The sequence below is a fragment of the Trichosurus vulpecula genome, chromosome 9 (assembly GCF_011100635.1).
Source record: "Trichosurus vulpecula isolate mTriVul1 chromosome 9, mTriVul1.pri, whole genome shotgun sequence".
Taxonomy (NCBI): Eukaryota; Metazoa; Chordata; class Mammalia; order Diprotodontia; family Phalangeridae; genus Trichosurus; species Trichosurus vulpecula.
Window position 1 is genome coordinate 122,220,400 of NC_050581.1, and position 24,379 is coordinate 122,244,778.

General features: G+C 55.4%; 3 protein-coding genes across 7 annotated transcripts; 1 reads left to right on the plus strand and 2 right to left on the minus strand.

The window, feature by feature from the left end:
- The first annotated feature begins 948 nt into the window (after positions 1 to 948).
- GPR62 (G protein-coupled receptor 62) lies at positions 949 to 2,046 on the plus strand. The gene has a single exon (XM_036737624.1). It carries the CDS (start codon positions 949 to 951, stop codon positions 2,044 to 2,046), a length of 1,098 nt encoding a protein of 365 aa, XP_036593519.1.
- A 932-nt stretch (positions 2,047 to 2,978) lies between these two features.
- Positions 2,979 to 17,191, minus strand: PCBP4 (poly(rC) binding protein 4). 5 transcript variants are annotated; one of them, XM_036737412.1, is made up of 14 exons: positions 17,049 to 17,191; positions 16,622 to 16,720; positions 9,273 to 9,423; positions 8,425 to 8,448; positions 8,292 to 8,324; positions 7,888 to 8,004; positions 7,152 to 7,283; positions 6,826 to 6,954; positions 6,101 to 6,175; positions 5,828 to 5,857; positions 5,588 to 5,651; positions 4,933 to 4,985; positions 4,550 to 4,719; positions 2,979 to 3,997 (listed from the first exon to the last, which is right to left on the minus strand). In XM_036737412.1, the coding sequence occupies exons 3-14, from the start codon at positions 9,396 to 9,398 to the stop codon at positions 3,688 to 3,690; spliced, it is 1,263 nt and encodes a 420-aa protein (XP_036593307.1). In that variant the 5' UTR covers positions 9,399 to 9,423; positions 16,622 to 16,720; positions 17,049 to 17,191; the 3' UTR covers positions 2,979 to 3,687. The 5 variants fall into 5 exon arrangements, with proteins under 5 accessions (XP_036593307.1, XP_036593304.1, XP_036593305.1 ...); XM_036737409.1 differs by having other exon boundaries at positions 3,131 to 3,997; positions 5,828 to 5,872; positions 17,049 to 17,190; XM_036737410.1 differs by lacking the exon at positions 17,049 to 17,191 and having other exon boundaries at positions 3,131 to 3,997; positions 16,622 to 16,734.
- A 1,349-nt stretch (positions 17,192 to 18,540) lies between these two features.
- On the minus strand, positions 18,541 to 24,290 carry ABHD14B (abhydrolase domain containing 14B). Its single transcript, XM_036737481.1, has 4 exons — positions 24,210 to 24,290; positions 22,589 to 22,820; positions 20,279 to 20,520; positions 18,541 to 19,530 (listed from the first exon to the last, which is right to left on the minus strand). The coding sequence occupies exons 2-4, from the start codon at positions 22,797 to 22,799 to the stop codon at positions 19,351 to 19,353; spliced, it is 633 nt and encodes a 210-aa protein (XP_036593376.1). The 5' UTR covers positions 22,800 to 22,820; positions 24,210 to 24,290; the 3' UTR covers positions 18,541 to 19,350.
- Positions 24,291 to 24,379: the final 89 nt, after the last annotated feature.

The following is a 24,379-nucleotide window of genomic DNA, read 5'->3' on the forward strand; positions in this document are numbered from 1 at the left end:
TTAACCATGGAATGGGCTGTCGAGAGAATGAGTTCCCCATCACTGAAGGTCTCCAGGTGGAGGATGGGGAACCTCTTGAATAGGATGTCAAGAAATTTTTGTTCAGGTGCAGAGTAGACCAGGTGTCCCAGATGTCTTGGGGAGCCAACAAACTCGGAGGGTCCGGTTCTATTCTTGATGCCTGGACTGATCTGCCCCCATCATTCCAGAGTGACACAGACCTAAGGCACTAGAGAAACAGCTGCCACTGCACTCCAAGACAAAAAGGCTGCTGCTAGGACCCAGGGGTGGCCTCATCAGCCCCCCCAGGGATCGAGCGATCTTTAAAGGGCAGCGCCAAGAGTGACAGCCTGTACCATCTCCGAGAAGAGCGGCTGCAGCCCTGGGTAGAGGGGGGCGAAGATGAGCCCACAGGGCCCGGCCTTCCTCATTGTGTGCCCAGCTTGGGGCAAGACAGTGCCCCCCAGGGAATCTCCAGCTCCTGCTCCCCCCTGCCTCTTCCTGGGCAGGGGATGAGGTGAGATCTTCCCAGCGGACCCTGGGGAACAGGAGGGTGGGGTGATGGATGAAGGATGAAGGGGTCAGGTGGGTGGTTAGAATCGTGAATTTTAGCACTAAATGACCCCTGGGAGCCTTACCAGTCCTATCCCCTCCTTTTACAGATAGAGAAGCAGAGGTCCAGAGAAGGCAGGCAAACTGTCCAAGGTCACGAAGCTTCGTAAGTATCAGAACAGAATTCTGAACCCAGACCCCATGACTCCATTTCCAGAGCTTTTTTCCCTGATATCATTTTCCCTTAGTCTCCCCAGTTCAGGGGCAGGGCACAGCCCTGGAACTCAGCTCCGTCTTTCCTTTTCCCTCCCCTGGCCCAGCTTGATGTCATCAGGATGCTAGGGCTCCCACCAGCCACTTGGATGCCGAGGGCCATGGCATAGCCCCTGAGGGCAGATGGCCAACTGGACTGAGCTAAATGAGACACTGGGGGCAGGATCCCCATCATCCCGTCTGGTTGGGCTCATCCCAGCTGCCTTCCTGGAGGTGGTGACCCTTCTGGCCAACGGAACCGTGCTGGCTGTAGTGCTCCGCACCCCTGCCCTCCGAAAGGCGATCTACCTTGCCCACCTGTGCCTGGTGGACCTGTTGGCTGCCATCTCAGTGATGCCCCTGGGCCTGCTAGCGGCTCCCCCGGGCCTGGGAACCGTGTACCTGAGCCGGGGCCAGTGCAGAGCTGCCCGCTTTGTCACTGCCACGTTGGTATCAGCCTGTACCCTGACGCTGGCTGCCCTTGGCCTGGAGCGCTACCGCTACATCCTGCATCCGCTGAGGCCCCGGCCTCGGCCCCCGCCGATCTTGGTGCTAGGGATCGTGTGGGCTGTGTCTGGTCTCCTGGGGGGGCTTTCCCTCCTGGGCCGGCCTTCTCCAAACTGCTCCTTGGTGGCTGGTCCCCCAGGACCTTTCCGGCCTCTCTGGGCTATCCTAGCATTTGCCCTGCCTGCTCTGCTCCTCCTGGTCTCCTATGGCAGCATCTTCCGTGTGGCCAGATTAGCAGCCCTCCGCCCACCACCCCCTGCTCCTGGCCCACGGCCCCGCTCAGACTCGCTGGACAGCCATCTGTCCATCCTGCCACCCCGGCTGGCCAGCCCCCACCTGGTAGGGGGCAAGGCAGCCCTAACATTGGCACTGGTCGTGGGTCAGTTCCTTGGTTGCTGGCTGCCTTTCTTTGCTGCATGTCTGCTGCCTGGGCGCTGGAGCATAGGGGTAGAGGTGGCCCTCACCTGGCTGGCCTACTCTTCCTTTGCTGCCCACCCTTTCCTCTACGGCCTCCTGCAGAGGCCTGTGCGTGAGGAGCTGAGCCGTCTGGCCCGAGCCTGGCTCCGAGCAGTACCAGGACCCTGGCACTGCCCACCAGGAGCTTGGCTCCCCCAGAGCTTCCTGAAGCTCCTCCGGGGAGACCCAGAGAGCCCAGCCTTGGATCCTTCCGCTGGCCAGGAAGCAAACACCATGACTGCAGAGGGGCCTGGCCTGGACCAGGGAGGGAGCACCTGAAGGAGGAGACTGGGGGAAGAAAGGAAAAGGGAAGGAGGAAATCCTGAGATACCAGAGAGACAGAAGTTGGCCAGCCAGCCGATACACACCCCTGCACTAGCAGTTGTTGAGGTGGTCTTGTGCTGTGTCTGGCCTGGGCCTCCTCTCCCCCAGGACTTTGCTGGGGACAAGAGCCCCTGGGCAGCCTCTGCCCTGGCTGGGTGTGTATGAGCTCTCCTTCCATCTCATGGGCCTCCCCTGACACAACCAACACAACCTCGGCTCCTCAGAGGATGCCATCTGGCAGCTGGGAGCCCTAGGAGTCTTCCCCTTCCTCCTGGGCCCCTTCTTCCCCAAGGCCCCCCAAACTGGCAGTGGACAGTGGAGTCCTCGTACTCCATCCTTCACTGCTCCACAGTGTGTCCTGCCCAGAACCTTCCCCACCCCCGTCCCACACACACACACCTATTTTTCCTGTGGTCAGATAAACAAAAAGGTTTCCTGGACCACCTCAAGGAGGTAACTCGAGTCTGTGGAAGCCTCCTCTGGGTTGGGATTGGCTTTGAGACTCCAGCATATTCCAGGAATGGGTCATCACCCTGGCGCAAGAGCCTGGGTGGGATGACCTTGAAGTGCCTGGCAACCAGAGGATCAATGCCTGGGAGGAGTATAAAAAGCCAGGCTGGCCTGGATGGGGCCAAGAGCCAAAGCCAAGCCTGCAGGGGCAGGAATCCTCAGACAGCTACTCGGGCTGCGGGTCCATCCCGATGAGCAGGGGAGGGGACAGCTGAGATGTGGACAGACCCTCTAGGTGGCCTCAAAACAAGGATGGTCCTCGGGCCATGGAAGCGCATGGGAAACGGGTTGTTAAAGATGCCTTCGGTCTTGCCACCCCACCCCCCCCTTAGCGCCCTGCTTATCCCTCTCCTCAGTTCAAACTGGAGACATCCAGGTCACTGAGAATATTTATTCAAAAACTGGATTGAAAAAACTGTACAGAGTCTTGGCTGCTGAGAGCGCGCCTACCCCGCCCCCTCCCCTGTTCCCACCCCCAGCTGCCTGGCAGTGCCCCCCAATCCTGGCCCCTACCCCCCGCTATGCCCCTTCCCAGCCAGCCTGTTCCAGTCAAGAGGATGTTGCTTAAGCAGCAGGAGCCCTATGTGGGTGGAAAACAGGGGGAGCCTCCTTGGAACTCGCCTTCCCTTCCCCCTAGGATGTGAGGGAGCCCCTCAGAGAGGGGGGCACCAGAGGCTTTTCTCTCCCCTGGACTTTCCTGTGTCCCAGTCAGGGATGAGCAGAGGGCAGGGAAAGGGAAGGAGGTTCAGTCCCCTTGGACAGGCAGTTGGTTTGGGGCTACATAACTGTCTCTGCCATCTCTTCCCTCTCCCGCTGGCTTCCTAGAATTGGGTCAGCACCTCCCCCCTCAACTTGGCCTGAGATAAGAGATCCTGGATGGACGGCACTGGCTGAGGCCAACGGGGCCCTAAAATCCATGTGTATGGGTGTCAACATTGCTAGGGAATTGTCTGCCTTGGCCCCTAGTATGGATGTGGTGGGGGTGGGGGTCAGGGGAGAAGCAGAATGGGGCTCCTGAGGAGCAAGAGTCAGGGCTGTTCCCCGCCCCGCGGTGTCACTCCCTGGCTCCCGGCTCCTTCCCTGGCTTTAGTAGGGGGAGAACTTCTGCCTTTCTGACTTCTTGTTGCCATTGGCGGCTGCCATCTTGGCAGTGTAAGCGGTAAGGCCGCTGGGAGGCGGCCCTGGCGAGGACGGGGGCAGGGCCAGGAAGGGCACGGGCTTGAGGCCGATGAAGTTGGAAAGGGAGATGGCGTAGGGCGTCCCCAGCAGGCCCGGAGGTGCCGCCGGCAGGGCAGTCAGGGCTGGTGATGGGGCCAAGGGGGGGGAGAAAGGGGCCGACAGGTCTGCAGGACCCGAGCCTGGGGTCCCTCCTGAGGTAGATTTGGCCGTCTCTAAACTGGAGGCAGAGGTAGAGAAGGGGAACGGATGGGGAGAAAGACATGGGCCAGACGGGGAGAAAGAGAAGGAATGGGAAGGGGAGGTAGATTATCAGGGGCAGGGGATGAGGTCAAAGAAACAGAGACAGGAGGGAATGGGGAGAAAAATAGAAGAGGGGAGGAATGGCCAGGGAGGGGTAGGGGGAGAGCAGACAGAAGGGGAGAGTAGAGATGTGGAAAGAGGGAGTCACGAAAAAGGGAAGGAGAGGGGAGGGGAGAGCAGGAACAGGGGAAGGCAGAGAGACAAGGAGAGGTGGGAAGGGGAGAGCAGGAACAGGGGAAGGCAGAGAGACAAGAAGAGGGAGAGAAACAGATGATGGGGGGAAGGGGAGCGAGGGGGAGACAAAAGTCAGTGTCAGCCACCGTTCCCAGGTCTTGGGTCACCCACGTGTCCTGCACCTTGAGAAGGCGCTTGGAGTGGGAAGAGGAGTGTCAGGCTGGGGGTGTTCCTCTCCCTCTCCCCAGGGTCCCCATTCTGGTTCTCCCCTCCCCCAGTCTCCCCCAAAGCTCACCAGGCAGTGATGAGGTACTGGGCCAGAGCGATGGAGACAGGGGAGCCCGTAATGGTAACATGCCTCTCCCCTGAGCCCTCTGCCTGATTCCCGATCTTGATGTGGGCCCCAGACATCTGTCGGATCTCACTGATCTTGCTGCCCTGACGCCCGATCACACAGCCGATCAGCTGAAAGGAATGGAGAGGCGGTCAGTCCTGCCCCTCAGACCCAGAGTGGGGATAGGGCAGGCCCCCTCCCCTAACTTGCCCACCCCCTGGAGTTGCAGAGATGACAATAGGGAAGCGGTTCTTCAGACCCCATCCTTATCTTTCCATTCCCTAAAGCACCATCCCCCCCACCCCATCCCCTACCCACAAGCACCCTGCCCACACTGGGCTCACGTCATTGGGAACCAGGAACTCCTGGGAACTGGTCTGGGCACTGGGATCCAGTCCTAAAGGAGGGGAGAAGAACCCAAAGGATTGGGACAACCTGGACATTACAACCAAGTCACTTCACCCCATCCCTGACCTAAGAGCCCAGGAAATCCAGGGAAGCACAGATGGTCAAGACACAAAGGGCCCTAGAGACCATATAGTCTTGTCCCTCATTTTACAGGTGAGGGGATGGAGACCTGGAGAGGGAAGGGGGTCTGCCCAAGGCCACCCAGCGGATCATCTGCAGAGGCATGAGGAGATATCCAGCGTTTCCCCCACTATTCAATGTTGCCACTCAGTGTAGACCCCACAGGCTCAGTGGGGAAGAGTGCCAGGTTTGGAATCAGAGGGACCTGGGTTTGAATCCTGCCTCTGCTTCCTGTGGGTATGATCTGGGACAAGTTTCTCCCCCATTCCTGGGCCAGGTTCCTCTTCCATAAAATGGGAAGTGGCAGGCATAAAACTAGAGAGTCTGTCTCTACAATCCTTTCTAGCTTCACAGCCTGGCAGTGACTTCCTCCCAGGAGCCTCTTGGGCACTGTGAGGTGTGGGGCCCAAAAGCAGAGTGGACCCTATTTGTGGAGGCATTTGCCCCCTGCCCCAGCCTGCACTCACTTACCTGGCACCACACTGGGTGAAGCAAAGGGGACGGGATGGCCAGACAGCTGCTGGAGCTTGCTGACCTGAGCCAAGGAGAAGGGGGAAGGAGATAAGAGGGCATGTCCCCTGCCCCACCCCAGCCATGGCCCAGCCTTAGCCAGCTTTCCCTCTGCCAGCCTGCCAGGCCCTAGCTCTGGGAAGGGGAGAGAATATAGAGGGCATGGAGATAGCAGGGGTAAGGGGGCCTGGCCCCACTCACCTCTGCTGGAGTCACTGTTCCATACTGGCCCTGAACAGAGAAACCCTGTGTGGGGGAGGGAGGCAGTTACCATGGTAACAGCCAACCTCCTTTTCTCTCTGCCTCTCCATCTCTCTGGAGTAGTGGGGGCAAGACGTTCAGGCTGCTGAGGGGATGTTTGGGGAATCCAAATGCATCCTCCTACCCCCACCCCATTCCTTGGACCCACAAATCTCCTTGTCCCCTCTCTCCCCTTCCCTTGTAATCCCCCCTACTGTACCCCCTTCTCATTACCTGGTTGGCGGAGAGCAGGACGGTGCCCAGGGAGAGGCTGGGGTGGTAGGGGATGGTAGCTCCTTTGGGAGGGGACTGGAGGGGATGGGGAGGGGGGTATTTGGACAAGGTCCCCAGTGACCATAGGCCCCTCCACCCATAACCCAGCTGACCCCCATAACATCTAATGACTCCCCATACCTCAGAACCTCACTGATCCCTAAGTCCTCATTGAGGATAACCCCAATACCTTACTAATCTCCTACTGATTTATTCAATATCCCAATGACCTCCCCTGCTCCACCTCTATGAACTTTTCTAAAAAATTACCATCTGGTTTTTCCTGACTACCCACCCCCCACCTCCACCTAAGACGATTCAGAAACCACCCATGCCATATCCCTCCCACCCCCCAGACCCCCCACCCACCCAACAGGTATAGAGCGAGAGTAGGTGCCCCAGTCCTGGGACCTTGATACCTACCCTCACTAGTGGGTACATAAGAGCTGGTACCCAGACTCAGCTCATAAACTTCCTACCCTCACTCTCTGGGATCCTCCTCAACCATCTGCCACCCCCCCCATTCTCCACATCCATTTATGACCTCTGACACTGCCCTCTCTAAGCTCCTGCCCCCTTCATCTCTCCATGCCCACAGCCCTGTTTCCAGAACAAACCAGCTGTAACCCCCAGGTGGATGGAGGCAGGGATAGGGGGAGCCAGAGAGGGTCCATTCAGTCCAGTACCTCTAGGATCACTGCACAGATCTGGCGAACACAGAGGATGATGGCATCTGGGACCCCAGAAACAGTGACTGCCCGCTCTGTGGAGTTGGGAAGCAGGTCTCCAGCCACCTGTACCTGAGCCCCTGTAGTCTGGGTCAGGGAAAAGGAAAGACTCAGACCCTTGCTGGCTGAGACGGAAATGGGGGGCTCCACCTAGCTCCTCCATGGTGGGAGGCTGGGACCCCTGGATTCCCCCTCAGTAGGGAGCAGAGAGGGAGGGACATCACCCTGGGCAGGGCTGGGAAGGCCAACTCCTCCCTAGACTTACCCCAAGAGGGCTTCCATACCTCTCGAATCTCCTTAATCTTGGTCCCTGCTTTCCCAATGAGGGAACCACACTGACTGGCTGGAATGACCAGCCGAAGGGTAACTGGAGGCTTAGAGATGCTGCCACCATTTGGGGGGCCTGTACATAAGTCCTAGAGAACAGGGAGGGGTAAGTCGGTCATCTCCCCCCACAAATGTACATCCCCATCTCCAGGCTTCCTTATTTCCATTATTCTATAACTTTCCTCAACCTCAGAAAATGTAACTCAGTACACTTCATGCAGGAAGATTTAATTAATATCTGATTATCTCTTCCCCTCCAATGCCACTCTCTGGTTGTTCTTTATTCTTTAACCCTTCAGGCCTGATGGACTCAGGGCTAGATGCATGGGTGGACATTTGTTCATGCTGTCTTAAAAGAATACGCAGGGGGTGTTGTCTCCCCTTTAGACTATGGGCTCCTTGTAGGTAAGGACCCGATTTCCCCTTCAGGTCAGGGGTTCCATGAGGGGCAGGTCTTCCCCAAGACCAAGGAACCCAGAGAAGAGGGACTGTGTCTTCCCCTTATACCATTGGCTCCTGAAGGTCGGGGTCATGTCTCCCCCATCCAGCCAGGGCCTGTATCTCCCCAGTTTTGTGGCTCAGTCCCCAGCCTAGGTTTCATAATTCAGATACTGAAGGTCCGATGCCTGACTCTGGCACAGGGGGCGCTGGAGCAGAGACAGAAGCCCAGGGCCTTGGGTTCTAGTAACCCACCTCATCCAATTTGAAGGCAATCATGGACACAGCGTGGAAGACAGCACCCGTGGAGCCGGTGATGGTGGTGATTCTCTCTGGACAGGAGCCCTCGGAGATAGTGATCCGAGCACTGCTCTGGGGGGTGGAGGGTGGGGAGGGAAGAAGGATGGCAGGACAAGGGCAGCAAGGGCCAAAGCCCCAAGAGGAGGGCAGGCACAGCCATTTGGCCACAGCCCAGCCCCGTTTTCCCCAAGAAAACTCCCTCCGCTGCCTTCCCTGTCCTCCCCAACCCTCACAGAGACTGGGAAATCCCTCTTTTCTCTTCTGGGAGCCTCTTCTTTTCAGCCCTGGAGAAGGACATAGCTGTGTCTGTTTGTCCTTGTCCCAGGGAGATCTCAGATCCCATACCCTCAGCTACTCACCTGCTCCCGGATCCTCTTGACTGTCTCCCCTTTCTGTGGAAGGAAGGAAAGTACAATCCTATGCTCTGGCAGGCATGGGGGGAGGACGGGCAGGGGACTTGAGGGGAGGGCTGGGAAGACGATTATCACTCACCTTTCCAATGATGCTGCCCACCTCCTGTAGATACAAGGAGACAAGTCTGGCTCAGAGAAGCCCTGCCCTCCCTCTCTCTTAGCCATCCCCTACTTCTGTGCCTCTAAGGCACCAAGCCTCCCTCTCCCTCCTACCTAGCACTGAGGCACCTTGAGCCTATCCAGGCCACAGTAATCAATTTTTTAAAAATCTGTTCTATTGTAGTGGATCTAGGGTGCTTGACTTCTGGAAGTACAATGCTGGTCCAGCCCCAGTTCCCCTCGGAGTACAGGTCCATGGGCTCTCCCACCCCCAGATTCCATTGTTCCCGACAAATAAGAACCCTAGACCAGGAACAAGGAGGCCTGAATTCTAGTCTTGACTGTGCCACTAACTACACAATCTTGGATGCTCCCATTCCTCCTCTGGGCCTCAGTTTCTCTATGTAAAATGAGGGGGTTGGTCTCTAAGGGTCTTTCCAGCTCTGATGTACTATGATTTTGGAATGATGTTCCTTTCAACTTTTTTGGCCTGATACCTCCTGCCTCCCAGCTCCCCAACCTCCTCCCCAAGTACCCCTTGCCCATTTCCCTATTCCCCTGCACCAACACTGGACCTTTCCTTCCAGGACTTCTATTTTGGAAAGGGACTCAGGCTAGACACCTTCAATCTGGGGTGCAAGGCTTTCTTCAACACTGCCCCAACACTACCTCGACCCACCGTTTTCCCACTTTTCAACTCTCTTTTGGGTGTAGTCTTCCCTCTATTAGACTCTAAGCCCTCTGAAGGCAGGGACCACCTTTTCTTTTTGCCAGCTCTTTGCACAGTCCCCAGCACACAGTAACCACAGAACAAATACGTCGCTTTACCTTTCCATGCATGATCATGCGCAGTGTGAGGGTGATGCTCAGCTCCGGCTCCTCCTCAAGCCCCGGGTCAGAGCCGCTCATCCTGTCTAGGGAGGTTGCCACTGAGGAGGTGGCCCGACAGTGCATCCACCTGGCCTGATGGCCGCCTGCTCTGCAACGGCAAAAGAGAGAGGATGGAATGGGCCCCTCGCACTGTGGTGCCAAACATCACTGAAGACACTCAGGGCAATGGAGAGGGCCTGTCCTTGGGAGGTGGGAACACTGGGCTCTCAGCATGCCCATGGCCCCGGCCCTAGTCTGGGTGAGCAGTTTCCCTTTTCTGGGCCTTACCTCTCTCACAGCCTTCCCAGGGAGTTTGTGAGCATGAAATGAGAGGAGAGAAAATTGGACTCGGTCAGCTATTAAGCTCTGTATCAATGTGAGAGACTATCACTATAGAGATTCAAATTATTGCACGTACTTCCTACTAGTACCACAATTGTCAGGACAGACTAATGGTAGAATCAGCTCTTGGTGCCATCTAATGACCACAGCTGAGGGAAGGGAGTTGGGGAAATCCCTAGCATTGGCAAGAGGGGCTGCTGTCAGTACCCCAAAGATAGGCATCCTCGCCAACCTTCCAAAGGCAAGATAGACCAGTGGGGCCTTTGCCAAGTGGGAGCCACCCTACCAATAGTTGGTGTCATCCATGGTACTCCTATCATCTCCTCACTCTGTATCTTTCTGGGGCTCCCTAAGGCCTACTGGAAGGCCTACAGCCTGGTGTGAGGCCCCCCCATTACCTCCTCACTCAGTATCTTTCTGGGGCTCCGCAAGGCCTACTGGAAGAGCCCCAACTCAGCCTGATGTGAGGCACTCTAAGATACAGCTCCAGCTTCATTTCCCACTCCTCCCTGTATGGCCCCTCAGCTTCAACCTGGCTGGTTTCCCCCTTGTCTTTCAGAGGTTTCTTGCCTCCAGATCTTTGTTTACAGAGGTCTTTATTTGCCTTCTCACCCACTTCTCCAACTTCTTCATTCTTTAGAATACAACTCAAAATCCACCTTCTCTGGGTTGTGTTTGTCCTTCGTTTTCAAAGAGGACCATGACATCAGGGAAGTGATGGCACGACTAGCAGTTGACTTTGATTGGAGTGAGGAAGGCTGTGCAAGGTCACCAGCCTCACTTTCTCGTCCAGAGTCATCTGGGTCCAGTGGCCTGATGTTCATCAGGATGACTGGAGTTGACCCAGGATGCATACCCCAGCCCAAAGTCACTCCTTCAACCTACCACCCTTGGAGTTTGTGCTTCTTGCCTGCACAGCCTTTGGACTTGGTCTCCCCCAGAATGTGAACTCTCCAACCCTTCTCTACCTCCCCCAGGTTGTAAGTTCCTGGAGGGAAGCACTATGCTCTAGGAGGAAATCTATGTCCTGCCTAACTACGAAATAGAATACAAAGTCTCCTATTGATCAGCAGTGTCAGTGAGGCAGCAGAACCAGCCTTAGAGCCTGGAGAGCTGGATTCAAGTCTCACCTCTGATAGATTGGCTGTGTGACCCCAGGTAAGGCACGCAACTTTCTCAGGGGCCTAGGGAACTGCTGAGGACTAGCAAGTGCAGAGAAGGTGCCAACCTACATTAGTCGAGGGAGCTCCCCATACCAAGGAAGTCACAGTTCATGAGTTCCCATCTCTATTAGAATTCTTAGCCTGGGAGGCAGGAGTCAGTGGCCATAGGTTCCAAGAGGTTCTAGCCCTTAACCCGCTGTGTGACTTTGGACAACTCACTTTCCTTCTCTGGGCCTCAGTTTCTTCATTTGTAAGATAAGAAGCCTTTCCCGATTCCCCTTCATGCTAGTGCATTCCCTCTCTTTCCAATTTATCCTGTATGAATCTTATTTGTACACAGTTGTTGGTATGTTATCCTCATCAGACTGTAAGCTCCCTGAGGGCAGCAACTGTCTTTGGTCTTTCTTTGTATGCCCCTTGCTTAGCACGATGCCTGGCACATAGTAGGCACTTAAAAGTTTACTGACTGCTCTATCACCCCACCAGACTGTGAAATATGAAAGTACTTGGAGAGGAGCAGAAGGCACCATAGAAATGTCAGGGGTTATTAATGTTATTACCAGGACCCCCCTGAAGAAGGTGGGGCTGAGCATAAGGCTAGGATTAAACCCCTAGGTTTGGAGCCCCTCCCAGACACCTGGTCTCCCCTCCCAGGTCTTGGCCCCTTCCCCCCCCCCCCCCACCAGTTTTAATCCTAGATCTTAATCCTGTTTGGAAATCCTTGCCCAGCTTGCCTTGGCCAAGCCCCCACCCCCTGAAACAAACCAACCATCCCAAAGATGAAAGCAGCCCAGGGAATGGGGTGAGCTGGACACACCAAATGAGGGGGCCACAGTTCATATGTGTGGTGGAGAGACACACAGGACCCTGACTTTGGCAGTAGACTGAACCCAGAGTCCCATCTCCAGTCAGACAGAGCCGTGACCCTCTTACCCAAGTGGGCCATTTCCCACATGCAGGTAATGCGGGCTGGCTGGCTCTTTGCATACCATCCCTACTGCTGGGGGTGAGGTGTCCCCACTGATAGGCCAGACTCATTGAGGGGGGTGTGGGTGACTGTAGAACTCGGATTGCCATGTTCACCGTTACTCTACATAGAAGCACACTGGTCTTGAACTGCTTGCAGCTCCTGAGGGTGGCTATCGGCCCTCTCGTCTCCTCTCTCCTCTGCAGGGGAGAGGATACAAAGAAAAGACCCTGGTCTCCCTTCCCCGTCTCTGTCACTTTCTTGCCTTCTCTGGCCTGTTTCCCGATCTATAAAATGAGAAGTCCAGACCAGAGAGTATCTGGGGTCTTTTTCGTCTCTGATGTTCTCAGGGTAAGATCTGCTCCCGGATGGGGTCCCTGGTGTCTCTGTTCACTGCTTGGCAGCGCTCTTCTGAACCCAGCCGGGGGCCAGCTCCTTCAGGGCCCTTGGGATCTGGGAGCCCACTGCTTATCTGTCATTCCAAGCCTGGCTTTCTGCAGTTATTTATTGCTCTGGCCAGGTCGGGCAGGGTGACAGTGGGCGTTGGGCCCCTGCCCAGGGCCATGTGGCGGCCACGCGTCAGGACAGACTGACCTCACCCTCACCTCTGGGGTTCTGGGGGGCATGGTTCCCTCTTTATAGCTCTCTTGTCAGCAAGAGACTCCCTATATAGCTCCTACCCTTTGTTTTTCTAGGAAATCCTCTCCACGGGCCCCCAACCCCCATGGAGCCAGCTCCCAGGGTCTCTTCCCAAGCCCCCAATGCCCCCTGTTCCTATAGTCTTCTCCCACTCCCACCCCCTACCCACGCTGCCGGATGGGGCACAGGGGTGACAGCTGTGTAAGCAGCCTGACCCTCCTCTCTCCCCTCCCCCTACTTTCCCTCCCCCTCCCCCCTCCAGCTGTCTCTCTCTCCCGTGACAGCTGCCCCAGCAAAGGGCTGGGGGCTTAGCTAGCCCCGCTCCCCCTCGGATCGAGTGTCCACCCAGGCTTTGTTCTAGGGCAGAACAATCCAGTGGGGGTTGGGTGGGTAGGGAAGAAGGCTCTTGGGGCTAGGGAGAGGGGTTTGGTTGACTCCAAAGTGCCCATGGAGGGATTCCCTCCCTCCCTCTGCTGTCTCTCCCCTTCAGTTCAGGCTCCAGAAGGAGGATCCCAGTGGCATGGAGTGGGGGTGGGCTTCTGTGCTTGGCTGCAGGGCTCAGGCCAACTCCTTTCTTAAGCCCCATTCTCCAAACTCCTTTTGCCTGCTACACATCCCTCACCAACCCTAGGGATGGCCTAATGGCAACTGCTTTTGAGTTGGGCTATCCTAGACTGGAGTGATCTCTCCTACCTCTTGCTCAGCGCCTAGTCCTGGATGCCAGCTCCTAGCTACTCCATACTTAGTAGGCCTCTCTCTCAAGTCTGGGACCAGTCTCAGGGCCCTCAAGCCATCTACTAAGAACGGAAAACCCCAGGGACCGAAGGGGAAACAAACAGAGTAAGTCCCTCGCAGATGGGAAAGGAGGCAAATGCCCAATTTCAAGGCCCCCCTCGGCAAACACCCTCCCTCACAAGCCCACTGGATTCCTTAAAAATGTTCTTCTACCTGCGTGGCTAAGACGATCCTATAAATTAGCTGTCATTAGTTATTTCTGACCTTTCCCTCCAAAAATGCCAAAATGTCTTTAACTAGCCCTAGAGAAGATCACCTTCACAAAAGATGCTTAGTAGTGGACACAATGAAAGAGCAAAGTTTAGAAATCTGAATGTGTGGCACTTTGCGGATACAACCCAGGAATCTGAGAGAGCTCACCATTACATACCACAAATCGACGACTGCTTTTATAAAAGGTGGTGTGGTGTTGTGGGAAGAGCTGTGGACCTAGAGTTCAAGGGCCTGGGTTCAAATTCCGGCTCCGACCTTGGGCAAGGTGTAAGTAATCTTTGGCCTCAGTTTCCTCATTAGCAGAATCTCTATGGCCCCTTCTAGCTCTAAATCCCTGATCCTTTTATTCTGGACCCAGTTTTGGAGGCTCTGTATCCTTATCTTCATCAAAATCTCCCAGAAATGGATGGTCCAGCTGAATGCCAGGGCAGTCAGGGCCCAGCCAGGAGGCTGTGGATCTGGCAGGTCGGGACGGCCGATCAAGCAGATGAAGTCACTTGCCTTGGTCTCCTGGCTCTCAGGTCTGTCTCTCAGGCTCAGCTCCAGACAGGGAGGGATGGGCCATGAAGGCACCAAGCTCAGGGCAGGCAGGGAGGGACAGAACACCCTTAGAGATGCTTCAAGCTCTTCAGGGCATTAACCTGACAATCCCTGGATTATTCCTTCCCACACTCCCAAGGATTGAGAGGAGACCAAAGCCTGGTTACTGACCTTCTATCATCTCTTCTCTAAGGGAGGCAAAACAGCTGGGGGTGGGGGGTGCGCAATGATTGAATGGAGCTGGGATCTGGGAGGGATGGGAGAGGTCCGTCAACCTCTCACTTGGGGAACCTCCATTGACCCCAATCCCTGCTCCACTGAGTCATGGACAGGAGGTGGATAGACTACAGGATGAGGAAGAGGGAGAGGCGGGGAAAGAGACAAGAACCAGGGAGTAGGCTTAGGGCAAACATTGGTGGGCAGAAAATGGGTCCTGAGCCACTGTCCAGCACCAACCCAAGGGGTGGGGGGAAGAAGAAAGTGGGTGGCTCCTCCTGGGCCCCCTTGGGCCTGAGGGAGCTAAAATGGTCATTGCATCATTTAAACAAATCTTACAGCTTATACAGCCCTTGAAGGGGCTCAGGTCTAAACCCCCTTCCCCATTTTGTAGATGAAGAAACAGACCCAAGAGGTTCTATGACTTGCTCAAGGTCAGGGTCAGAGCCAGAACTAGAACCCAGGTCTTCTTATGTACGACCTAAGTATCTTTCCCTTGTACTAACCTAGAGCCAGTGGGACAGTGATAGGAGAGGATGGGAAGGGACCAAACACTAGAATAAGGGGTAGCTGCTGAGCTAGGGGGCAGAAGGGCTGGGTCTCAGCACAGGCTGTCTGCCTTCATCCCTCCCTCTGCTTTGGCCTGGGCCTGGCTGGGGTGTGTGAGCTGTGGGCGTCCCCCCCCACCAGGCCTCCCTCTCTGAGCAACCAGGGAGAACAATCCCCTTGTGTTTGAGCCATCCAGCTCTGCATGCTGATGAGGGGGGGCTACTGGGGGAGGGGAGCAAGGACACTGGGCAGCTAGGACCCTGGAAGGGGTATCCCTTGGTGGGGGGTACTGGGATAGAGGATCCAGAACACTGGGCAGCTAGGACCCTGGAGGTGGTATCCCTTGGTAGGGGGACGGGGATAGGGATCCAGCACACTGGGCAGCTAGGACCCTGAAGGCGGTATCCTTGGTGAGGGGACCTGGAATGGGAATCCAGAACACTGGGCAGGATTGAAGCTGGGACCTCTAGAAGGCTGTTCCTTGGGAGGAAGAGAACTGGGACCCTGGGTAGGGAGGGGTCTTGGAAAGGGGAAGGGAACTGGGGTAATCTGACTGCGCATAAGGATAGGGGTGGGGTTGCCAAGGCCAGGAGGGCTAGGAATGGAGGTTGCAGGGGGTCAAGGCCCTGGCATCTCTGGGTACCTAGTGCTCCCCCTTCTGAATGCCACTTCCCCCAGAGGAAAGGGATGAAATGGATAGAGAGAGGCAGGGGCTCTGAAATGCCAAAGGTCATAAGATGGCAGGCAGAGTAGGACAGGCAGTGGGCACCTCCCTGCGTTTTCTGGGGCTGGCCGTGGTCCTGCTGGGTCTGGGGCCCTACATGGTGGGGGCCACTGAATCCAAGCTAAGATGAAAAGCCTCAGAAGTTGGGGGAAAGAATAGGAGGTGCCTCTGATTCCAGGTTTTGGGACAACAGGGGAAGATGTCCAGCTGCCCAGAACTCCAGGTCTCCATCCTGATTAGAGCAAGCAATAGTCTAAGTTGGGAGTCCAGGAGCTAAAAGACTGGAGCTACTTGGCTGGAGGAAGTAGGGGTGTCTGGGCCAGTCAGGGCTGGAAGTTGACTAAGGTAGTAAGGCAGAAGTGGGGTCTGGGGTTGGCATGAGACTGGGCCAGAAAAAGCTGAAGTTAGGGAGCAGGGACTTGGATAGAAAAAGTAGAAAGGACTAGGGAGTTAGGAGAGCTTCAACAGGGTTAGGCAGCCTGAGAATGTGGGGAGTGGGTGATGGGGGTCAGGTGCCCTGAGCAGAGGAGCTTGGCTCCAAGTATTACAGGTGTCTGGGTGTCAGACTGAGGCAGAGCTGGGGCTCAGGGGATGGGATGGCGAAGCTAGGGTAGAGAAAGCTGGAGGAAGGGGACTGAATCAAAGAACCTGGGGTTGGGGGGGTGGGTGCAGGGCCCTGGACAGCAACCAAATCAGTACCTGGACTGCCAGGCCCACCCCTCCCTAACCCCCACCCCAGCCCCGCCTGCGCAAGCGTCCTTGGTTCTGCCCTGTCCCTTGGGGGCCAGCAGGGTGTGTTCCCTGCAGCCCCGGGTCCAGCACTGCGGCCTCTTCCCTCCCTGGCCCCCACCCCAGAAATCTGAGCCCCCTAGAAAAGGCCCTCACCCCATCTCCAACTTTCCCTAGGGCCCGGCTTGGGGCTGTGGTTGACGCCCCTGCCTGCTGGGGCCCTGGAGTCACCTGCTGGGAGAAGGGTCTCTCCCGAGTCCCCCGGCAGGGCCGGGTGCCTGCCGTGCCCCCTGCCCGCCTGCTCAGCCCAGGGTGCAGTCCCTTTCCTCCCCAGGCAGGGTCCCTGCCCCTTCCCCCTCCCCGGTCCGGCCCAGCCCAGCCCAGCCCAGCTCAGCCTAGCCCAGCCCAGCCCAGTTCAGCCTGCCGGTACCTCTGGGGTCTGTCCTGCAGCGCTGGGGGGGTGGCTGGGCCGCTCAGTGCCACATTGTCCCCGGGAGAGGCGGCCGCTCACAACTGCTAGTGACATCAGCTGCGAACAATGAAGTGTTTGACAGGCGAGCCTGAGCCGGGCCAGGAGCACGGGAATATGTGTGCCCCCCCCTCGCCCAGCCTCCCTCCCTTCCCTCCCTCCCCTCGGCCTGCCTGCCTGCCCGCCCGCCAGCCCCTCCCCTCCCCCCAGCCCCCTCCCCTCCCTCTGGGATCCGATTACAGCAGATAAAGGCGCCAGGGCCCCAACAATGCCGCAGCCTCGAGCTCCGGCCCAGCCCAGATGCCAGGGAGGCCAGGGCTGCCCCCTCCCCCGGGATGCACTGACCAGGCTGGCACGGGATGCCCAGTGCCCCCTCCCTTGCACCCACCTGCTTCTCTCTGGGCCACTGTCTCCTTTCTGCTCAGCTCCCTGCCCTTGTGGGCTTTCATCCTCCTCTGGCCCCCTCTGAGCAGCTTCTAGCCTCTGCCTCCTGCCTGGCTGCCTGCGGGCTTCTTCTCTTTTCTCATTTCTCCTCCTCTCCCTCAGTCTTAGAAGGAAGGACGTGCAGTAGAGGACTCTCTGGTCTCCCTATCTGGGTGTGGGCAGGGTGCTGGGGGGGGGGTGTGAGGAGGGAGGGATACACACCCCCAAGAACTGCTTTAGACCTAAGCCACATTTTTCTGTGCTCTAAATCCCAGTGGCCCAAAGTACCTCCTTGTGTCTGTCACTCCAGCTGGAACACCTAGCATGGGGTGTGGGGCGGGGGGGGGGGGGGGGGGGGGAGGAGAGAAAGAAGGCAGAGGGGGCAAGGGCTTATATTTAGCAGAAGGAAAGGCTGCTCGAGGTGGGCCCACTCCTCCTACCTGGGGCCAAGGATGGCAGTCGGCAGAAGACTCATTTGGTCTCAGTTTCTCCTTCTGACACCCCTTCTCATTATCAATAATCATAAATACAGTACAATAATACAGTACAAGGCCTCTGAGTCAGGAAGGCCTGGGTTCAAATCCTAGCCCAGAAACATACTGGGCTAGAAACCCCGCCCCCCCCCGGGGGGGGGGCAAATCACTTAATTGCAAGTGCTTCGAAATTAGGGAGCAGGTCATGAAAGTACCTTCTTTTGGACGGGAAGTGGGAAAGGAATAAGCATTTATGCAGCACTATGTGTCAGGGACTATGGTAAGCACTTTTTACAAACATTATCTCATTTGATCCTGACAAAAACCCTGCTCAAGCAGGTGCTCTCCCTCTGGTAGAGGGAATGTCCTCATGGGGAGTTTCCTAGATCAATGAAATCACGGGTCTGGTTTTAAAAAATATGTATTTGAAGGCTTTCAAGGTGTTTTCCTTCAAACACCTGCAAAGTGGGTGCAGTATGAATTATCATCCCCATTTTACAGATGGTGGAAAGTGTTCAGAGCTGAAGTGGCTTCCAGTCATGTGGCTGGGACGCCTGGGAACCTGGAACCAGTTCTTCTAACACCAACCACCAGCTCTTCCATTAGGACTCTCGGGGTGTGTGTGTGTGTGTGTGTGTGTGTGTGTGTGTGTGTGTGTCTAAGTTCAAGAACTTTCTACCCACAGAGGCCAAAGCAGGAGGGAAGGGGAGCAATTAACCCTCCGGTATCTCGGTATCTCGGGATGCCCCACCCCAAGCAGCAAATTCCCTTCAAGGTAATCGGATCATGCTGGGTGCTCTGATCTCCCTGCACCCAACTGAGCCTCTTGGGACCTTGGAGGGGGGTGGGGTGGAATCCAAGTCCACTCTCCATCTGGACAGGAGGACAAGGGTCACAAGGCCATCTGCTGGACGGGGGCGGGGGGGGGGGGTGGTGGAATGAGGAAAGGATCTGGTCAAGGTAACAAGGTCTGAGCTGGTGAGACAAGGACGAGCAACTAGAGGTTCTTATCTCTTTATTTTTCTGTTCTTCTCCCAACCCCCCATGATTCAAGGGCAGGAAGAGGCAGACCCTATGGGTGTCAGGGACTCAGGTGTCAGGATAGAAAGAGGAAGGAGATCCCCTCAAAAATTGCCTCCTTCCTTCAGCAAAGGCCAGAAAGAAGCACTAATGGAGAGCTGAGCCCCCAGCCCAGGGCACCTGAACTCCAGAGCCGCATGCCCCAGAACCCCGGGGGCCAGGACCTTCCCCACCATCGCAGGGAGCTCCTCTGCCCCTGGAGACCTCAGGCTGGAGTGTGTGTGTGTGTCCATGGAGGTGCTGCTACATGTGCAGATGTTCCTAGATGTGTGTCTATAGGTGTGTATGCCTGTGTGTACATCTGTAATCCTATAAGGGCATGGGTGGGCAGAGACAGAGGAAAATGGAGATGGTGTGGAGCTGGGAAAGGTTGGAGTTTGGAGGGGAGCAGAGGAAGCACACTGAGAGGAATGTTTCTAATCAATTACCCTCCATGTGGATTGGATCCCTGGTTTTGCACCTTGTTAATTCTCCGGATTCTTCCCATCCACTTACAGCTCTAAGGAAAGAGAGACAGAGAGAGAGCAGGCACTAGACAGACAAGTGGAGAGATGGACAGACAGCTGGCAGGTCAGCCATGCAGGCAGGGAGATTGTCAGACAGCCCAACCAGAAGGAGAGGTAAGACGCCAGGTGAAAGGGGGAGGGATGTGGCTGAGTGTCCCCTCAATCAGGAGAGGGTGGGGCCAGGGGAGGCTGGGACCAGCCAGGGCCCTTATGACAACCCATTCAGGAAATTCAGTAGCCCAGAGTGCCATTCATCTGGCTTGTCCAGGTAGCAGGGGTGTCCCGCACCCACTATCACCATCACCTGGTGGTTGGGCAGCTGTTGCAGGTGCTTGAGGCTCGATTCCCCCATGGGATCCTGGTCTCCATACACTATCAGGGTGGGAGTCTGGGAGAGAGGAGAGAAAGAGTGGAGGAAGCCATCAGAGACCTGTTCACCTTGGCCTAACTCCTGACCCCCAGGTCCCCTGACCCTAACTTCGTCTACCAGGAGGGCCTCCTTTTTGTTCTCAACCTGCAGGTCGGTCGGATGAGAAAAGAGATGAGGAACTTGAGGGGGTAAAACTATAGGATGCTTCCCCTAATTAAGGGGTCCCACATCAAAGGAACGATAAAGATCAACCCAGAATGGCTGGTGTCCTCTAACTTTGGTCAACCCTTCCCCTTCCACGCAGGGTGGACAACCCCTTAAAAAAGGTCCATTCTACATTCAACAATTATTTATTAAATGTCTATAGTATACAGAGCACTGTGCCCTCACCACTCTGAACCCTGGAGACTGGAGGGTGCTAGGGAAGAGAAGGGAAAGTTTAGGTAACTGACTATATTTGTTACAAGGGGTTCTCTCTCTCTCTTTTTCTTTCTTTCTTCTTTCCTTCCTTTCTTCTAATGGCAAGGTAGGAGAGAAAATAAATGCTTGTTAATTGAAAAAAAATATAAAATGAAAGTTAAATTTTTTTAAAGAAGAGTTTCATTAATTCCGAGTCCCTTTGCTCATGGAGCTTCCAGTCCAGCAGGGGAATATACTGACAACCTCAGCCCTTGCCTAGTGGGGGCCCATCCATTCCCTTGGTCATTCCTTCTCTGCTCCGTTCTTACCTCTGACTCCCTGTTACCTTCCCCTCAAACACACGTACCTTCACCCGGCCATAGTCATCGGGGCTGATTTTATCTGTGCAGATTGGGGCAACAGGCACATAGCCACAGAGCTGGGAGCCGGGGGCTATGAGGAAGGGTAGTGAATACATTCCACTCAGAGACGGGCTGACCAGGGCCGTGGAACCCAGCTCCAGAGCCTCCAACACGGCTTGCAGAAAGCTGCTGGGGGCCAGCTCCCCAATGGGTGTGGGGGCAGCTGCCTCCTTGGAATGTCCTAGACCTGGAGGGATGCAGCGGGGGAAGAGAGGAAGAGGAGACAAGATGGCGGGTCGGTAAAGCTGGGGAGAATAAATGGTTCATCGACTCCAAGAAACCTCCCCTGATGTTGATCCCAGCCCACTCTGGTCAATCAGCTATTTTGTATCAGATAGGGTTTATAGCTAAAAGGGACTAAAGATACTGGGACTATAGCGGACAGGGCACTGAACTGGGAGTGATGAAGAGCTGAGGTCAAATCTAGCCTCTAACCAGGTGTGTGACCCTGGGCAAGTCACAACCTCCTAGAACTTCAGTTTCCTTCTGTAAAATAGGGAATAATAGTAGCACCTCTCTCCCAGAGTTGCGAGGATAAAATGAGTTACCATCTGTAAAGTGCTTTACAAACCTTAAAGTATGAAAATACCCACGAGCTACTATTATTTAGCCCAACCCATTCCCTTTACAGATTGCAGTGTAGAAAGTGTGTTAGACTTGGGGTCAGGAGAGAGCTGGGTTCAAATCCTATTTCCAATACTCCCTAGCTGTGCGACCATGGGTAAAGATTTGACCTCCCTAAGCCTCATCTGTCCCGTCTGTAATATAGGAATAAAATCAATAAAATTGTCTTACTAGGTCCTTGTAAAAATCAGATAAGGTTATTCAGTGCTTACCAAGGACCAGGAAAGGGAACAAGCATTTATTAAACAGCTACTATGCTGTGCTAATTGGGAAAGGTAGGAAGAGGCCAGGTAATAAAGGATTTTAGATGTCAAAGCGTGTATATTTGACACTGGAGGCAATAGGCAGCCACCGGAACTCAAGGAGCAGAGGAGGGATGATCTGGTAGCTGACTGGAGAATGGATCAGAGTGTGGAGAGACTGGAGGGAGGGAGGGAAGGAGGGAGGGAGAGAGGTCGGAAGGCTGTAGTCCAGGCAAGAGGTGTAGAGCGCCTGAAGGAGGATTATGGTCATATGAGTGAAAAAAGGCAAAGGATGTTGGGAAGGTAGAAATGACAAGATTTAGCAAGGAGCTGGATCTGTGGGATGAGCAAGAGTGTGAAGCTGAGGATGCCCCTGGGGTTGGGAGCCAGGGTGACCAGGGGGATGGAGGTGCCCTGACAACAAGTTTGGGGGGTGGGGAGTCGGGGTCATGGTTACAAAGCAAGAGCTGGCACTAGAAGCCAGAAGACATAGTGAGTGTGAGATGTGTGTGGGACACCCAGTTGGAAATGCATGGTAGTAGTCCAGCAGAGAGAGCTGGGCTGAATAAATAGATCTGGAAATCATTAGCAAAGTGATAGACTACTTGGGTATCTGTATGTGCAAATAACCATTAGGTTTTTTATTGTACGCAAGCATCCTGCCTTCTTTCCTGGGTGGGGGGGGTGTCCTTGAGAGTGGAGCTGTGTTTCCATCCCCCCATTCTCTCCCCTATATTGCCTAGCTTAGGGCTCTATCTGTGGGGATGTGGAGGGAGAGGGAGGACATATAGTTGGACAACAGGGTGGAGATCTAGGGCCTCCCCCTCCCTTGAGTAAGCCTGCTTGGACACCCATCACAGACACACTTGTTACGTGTGTGGTTCTGTGGAAAGAGTCCTAGGCTGTAAGTCGGATGATCTGGATTCTGGTACCAACTCTGCTATCCATTAGCTTTCTCTGGGCCTGTTTTAAATGAAGGAATTGTACTAGATTATTCCTGAGGTCCTGTCCAACTCTGACATTCTATAAAACTTCCCTTTTGGTGGGGTAGGTGGGATCAACAGCTGTCTAGAGAGATGTCTCTGTTTTCAGGACTTAGAAGTATAAGATACAAGACCTCTCATCTTCCTAACCCCCTCTGACACCTATTTAGAAGGCTCTGAAATCCTATCCCAAACAGCTTCATTTTTCCCAATCACTGCCCTTGTCTCCTGTTGACTGAATGAAGGTACTTTCATCAACAGGGCCTGTAACCCCATCCATTGTGACACAATTTGAATTAAGCTCCCATAGCCATGCACTGCTTCCCAGGCCCATGCATACACTTTTCCACTGAATGAAGGCATTAAACCTGTCTGCTCCAGGGAACTGAGGCCCCCTTGTCCATACCTGGCAGATCAATGCCCACGGCCCGGTAGCCAGCTTCAGCCAGTTTGTCCAGAGTGCCCAGCTTGAGCCAAGTCTCAGAGGAGAAGCGGATGCCATGGAGTAGGAGCACTGAGAGGCGTGGGGTCTGCCCACCACTAGGCCGGGCCTCCCGGTAGAAGAGCTTCTGTCCCTGCACAGAGATGCTGCCTTCATTGGACTGTACACTGGTCATGTTTCACCTCCAGTGCTGGGCCTGCTGGGGTACAGAGCACAGGGGGATTAGGGCCAGAGCCTGATGGCTGAGGTCCTGGGAGAGGCTGGGGAACCAAGGACTGGGGAGGTGAAGTGGCTCTGAGGGGAATGGGCAACAGGCCCGATGATAGAAAGGAAGGCAAGGACCATAGGACAAACAGAAGGGAACACAGAAGGTATTTGTACGGTCCTGATACATGCTAAGTATGTGGAAGGGAAGAGAAAGAGAACAAGCATTTATTAAGCACCAGTATGCCAGGTATTGTGCAAAGCATTTTACAAATATTATCTCACTTGATTTTCACAACAACCAGGGTGGGGGGAGGGGGAGGTGAATTTTTTTATCCCCATTTTACAGCTGAGGAAAGTGAGGCTGGCAGAGGTTAAATGACTTGCCCAAGATCATACAACTATTAAGTATATGAGGCCAGTTTTGAGCTCAGGGCTTTCTGACTCCAGAGCCACATGGCTGGCCTTCTCCAAACCAAACCAAACCCAAGGCATCCAGTGAAACATCAGGGTACTCTTTCTCCACCTGTAAGATGGTAAGGACATAGGTATGACCCTTAGACACGCAAGCCTCCTATCGATCTGAAGATCATGGCTATGGAGACTTCATACACCAAAGTCCACAGGGTCTTGCACATAGGTGTTTCATTAATGCTTATTTAATTGAAGGCCCTATGCATATAAAGATGGGTACAGGCCCTACACAAACCAAGGCTGTGAAGACAGGCCCTGGACCCACTAGAACACAGGTAGGTATGCTATACAGTCCTATTCTGGGACAAATCATGGCTGCTGATCCTGCTTGTCCCAAGCTGGGCTGGCAGGTGGCCAAGGACACAACAGACAACTTCCTCCCAGGACTCATATTCTGGCCTAGACTCAGCCGCCAGGGGCCCACCTGGAGGAGAGGGGGAGCAAAGAAGGATGTGGGGGATGGGGAAAGGGGTTCCTAAGAAGACAAAGGGAGCCGGAGGGGTCAGCAAAAGATCAGGTATTGGGGGCAGGGGGGCGACAAGTGTGTAGTCGGGGTGGGGAGAGAGTGGGTCCATCGGACTGGGGGACCAGGTATTGGAGAAGAGGGAGGGGAGGGATCCGGGTGTAGTGGGGGTGGGGAGAGAGGGTCCATCGGACTGGGGGACCAGGTATTGGAGTGGAGGGAGGGGAGGGATCCGGGTGTAGTGGGGATGGGGAAAGGGTCCATCGGACTCGAGTATCAGGTATTGGAGAAGAGGGGTAAAAGGACCAGGGTGTACAGGGGGTAGGGGGAGAGACCAGAGGGTCTGGGGGAAGAAAGGCGGGACAAGGTGGGGCCAGGGTGCCCCGGGGAGGTCGCGAATAGTTCGGACTGGGTGCCCGAGGGGGGCAAGAGCCGGGGCGATACCTGGCGGGCTCAGAGGGCTCAGTGCAGGCGGGCCAGGGCCAGGGCGACTGTGCAGGAGGGCGGTTCCAGGGGCGGGGCGGGGAGGCAGGGGAAGGGGCAGGGCAGGGACCGGGCCCGCGCGCGAGCCCTCTGGCGGCGGCACCCTGAACTAGCGGGGAGGTGGGAGGCGG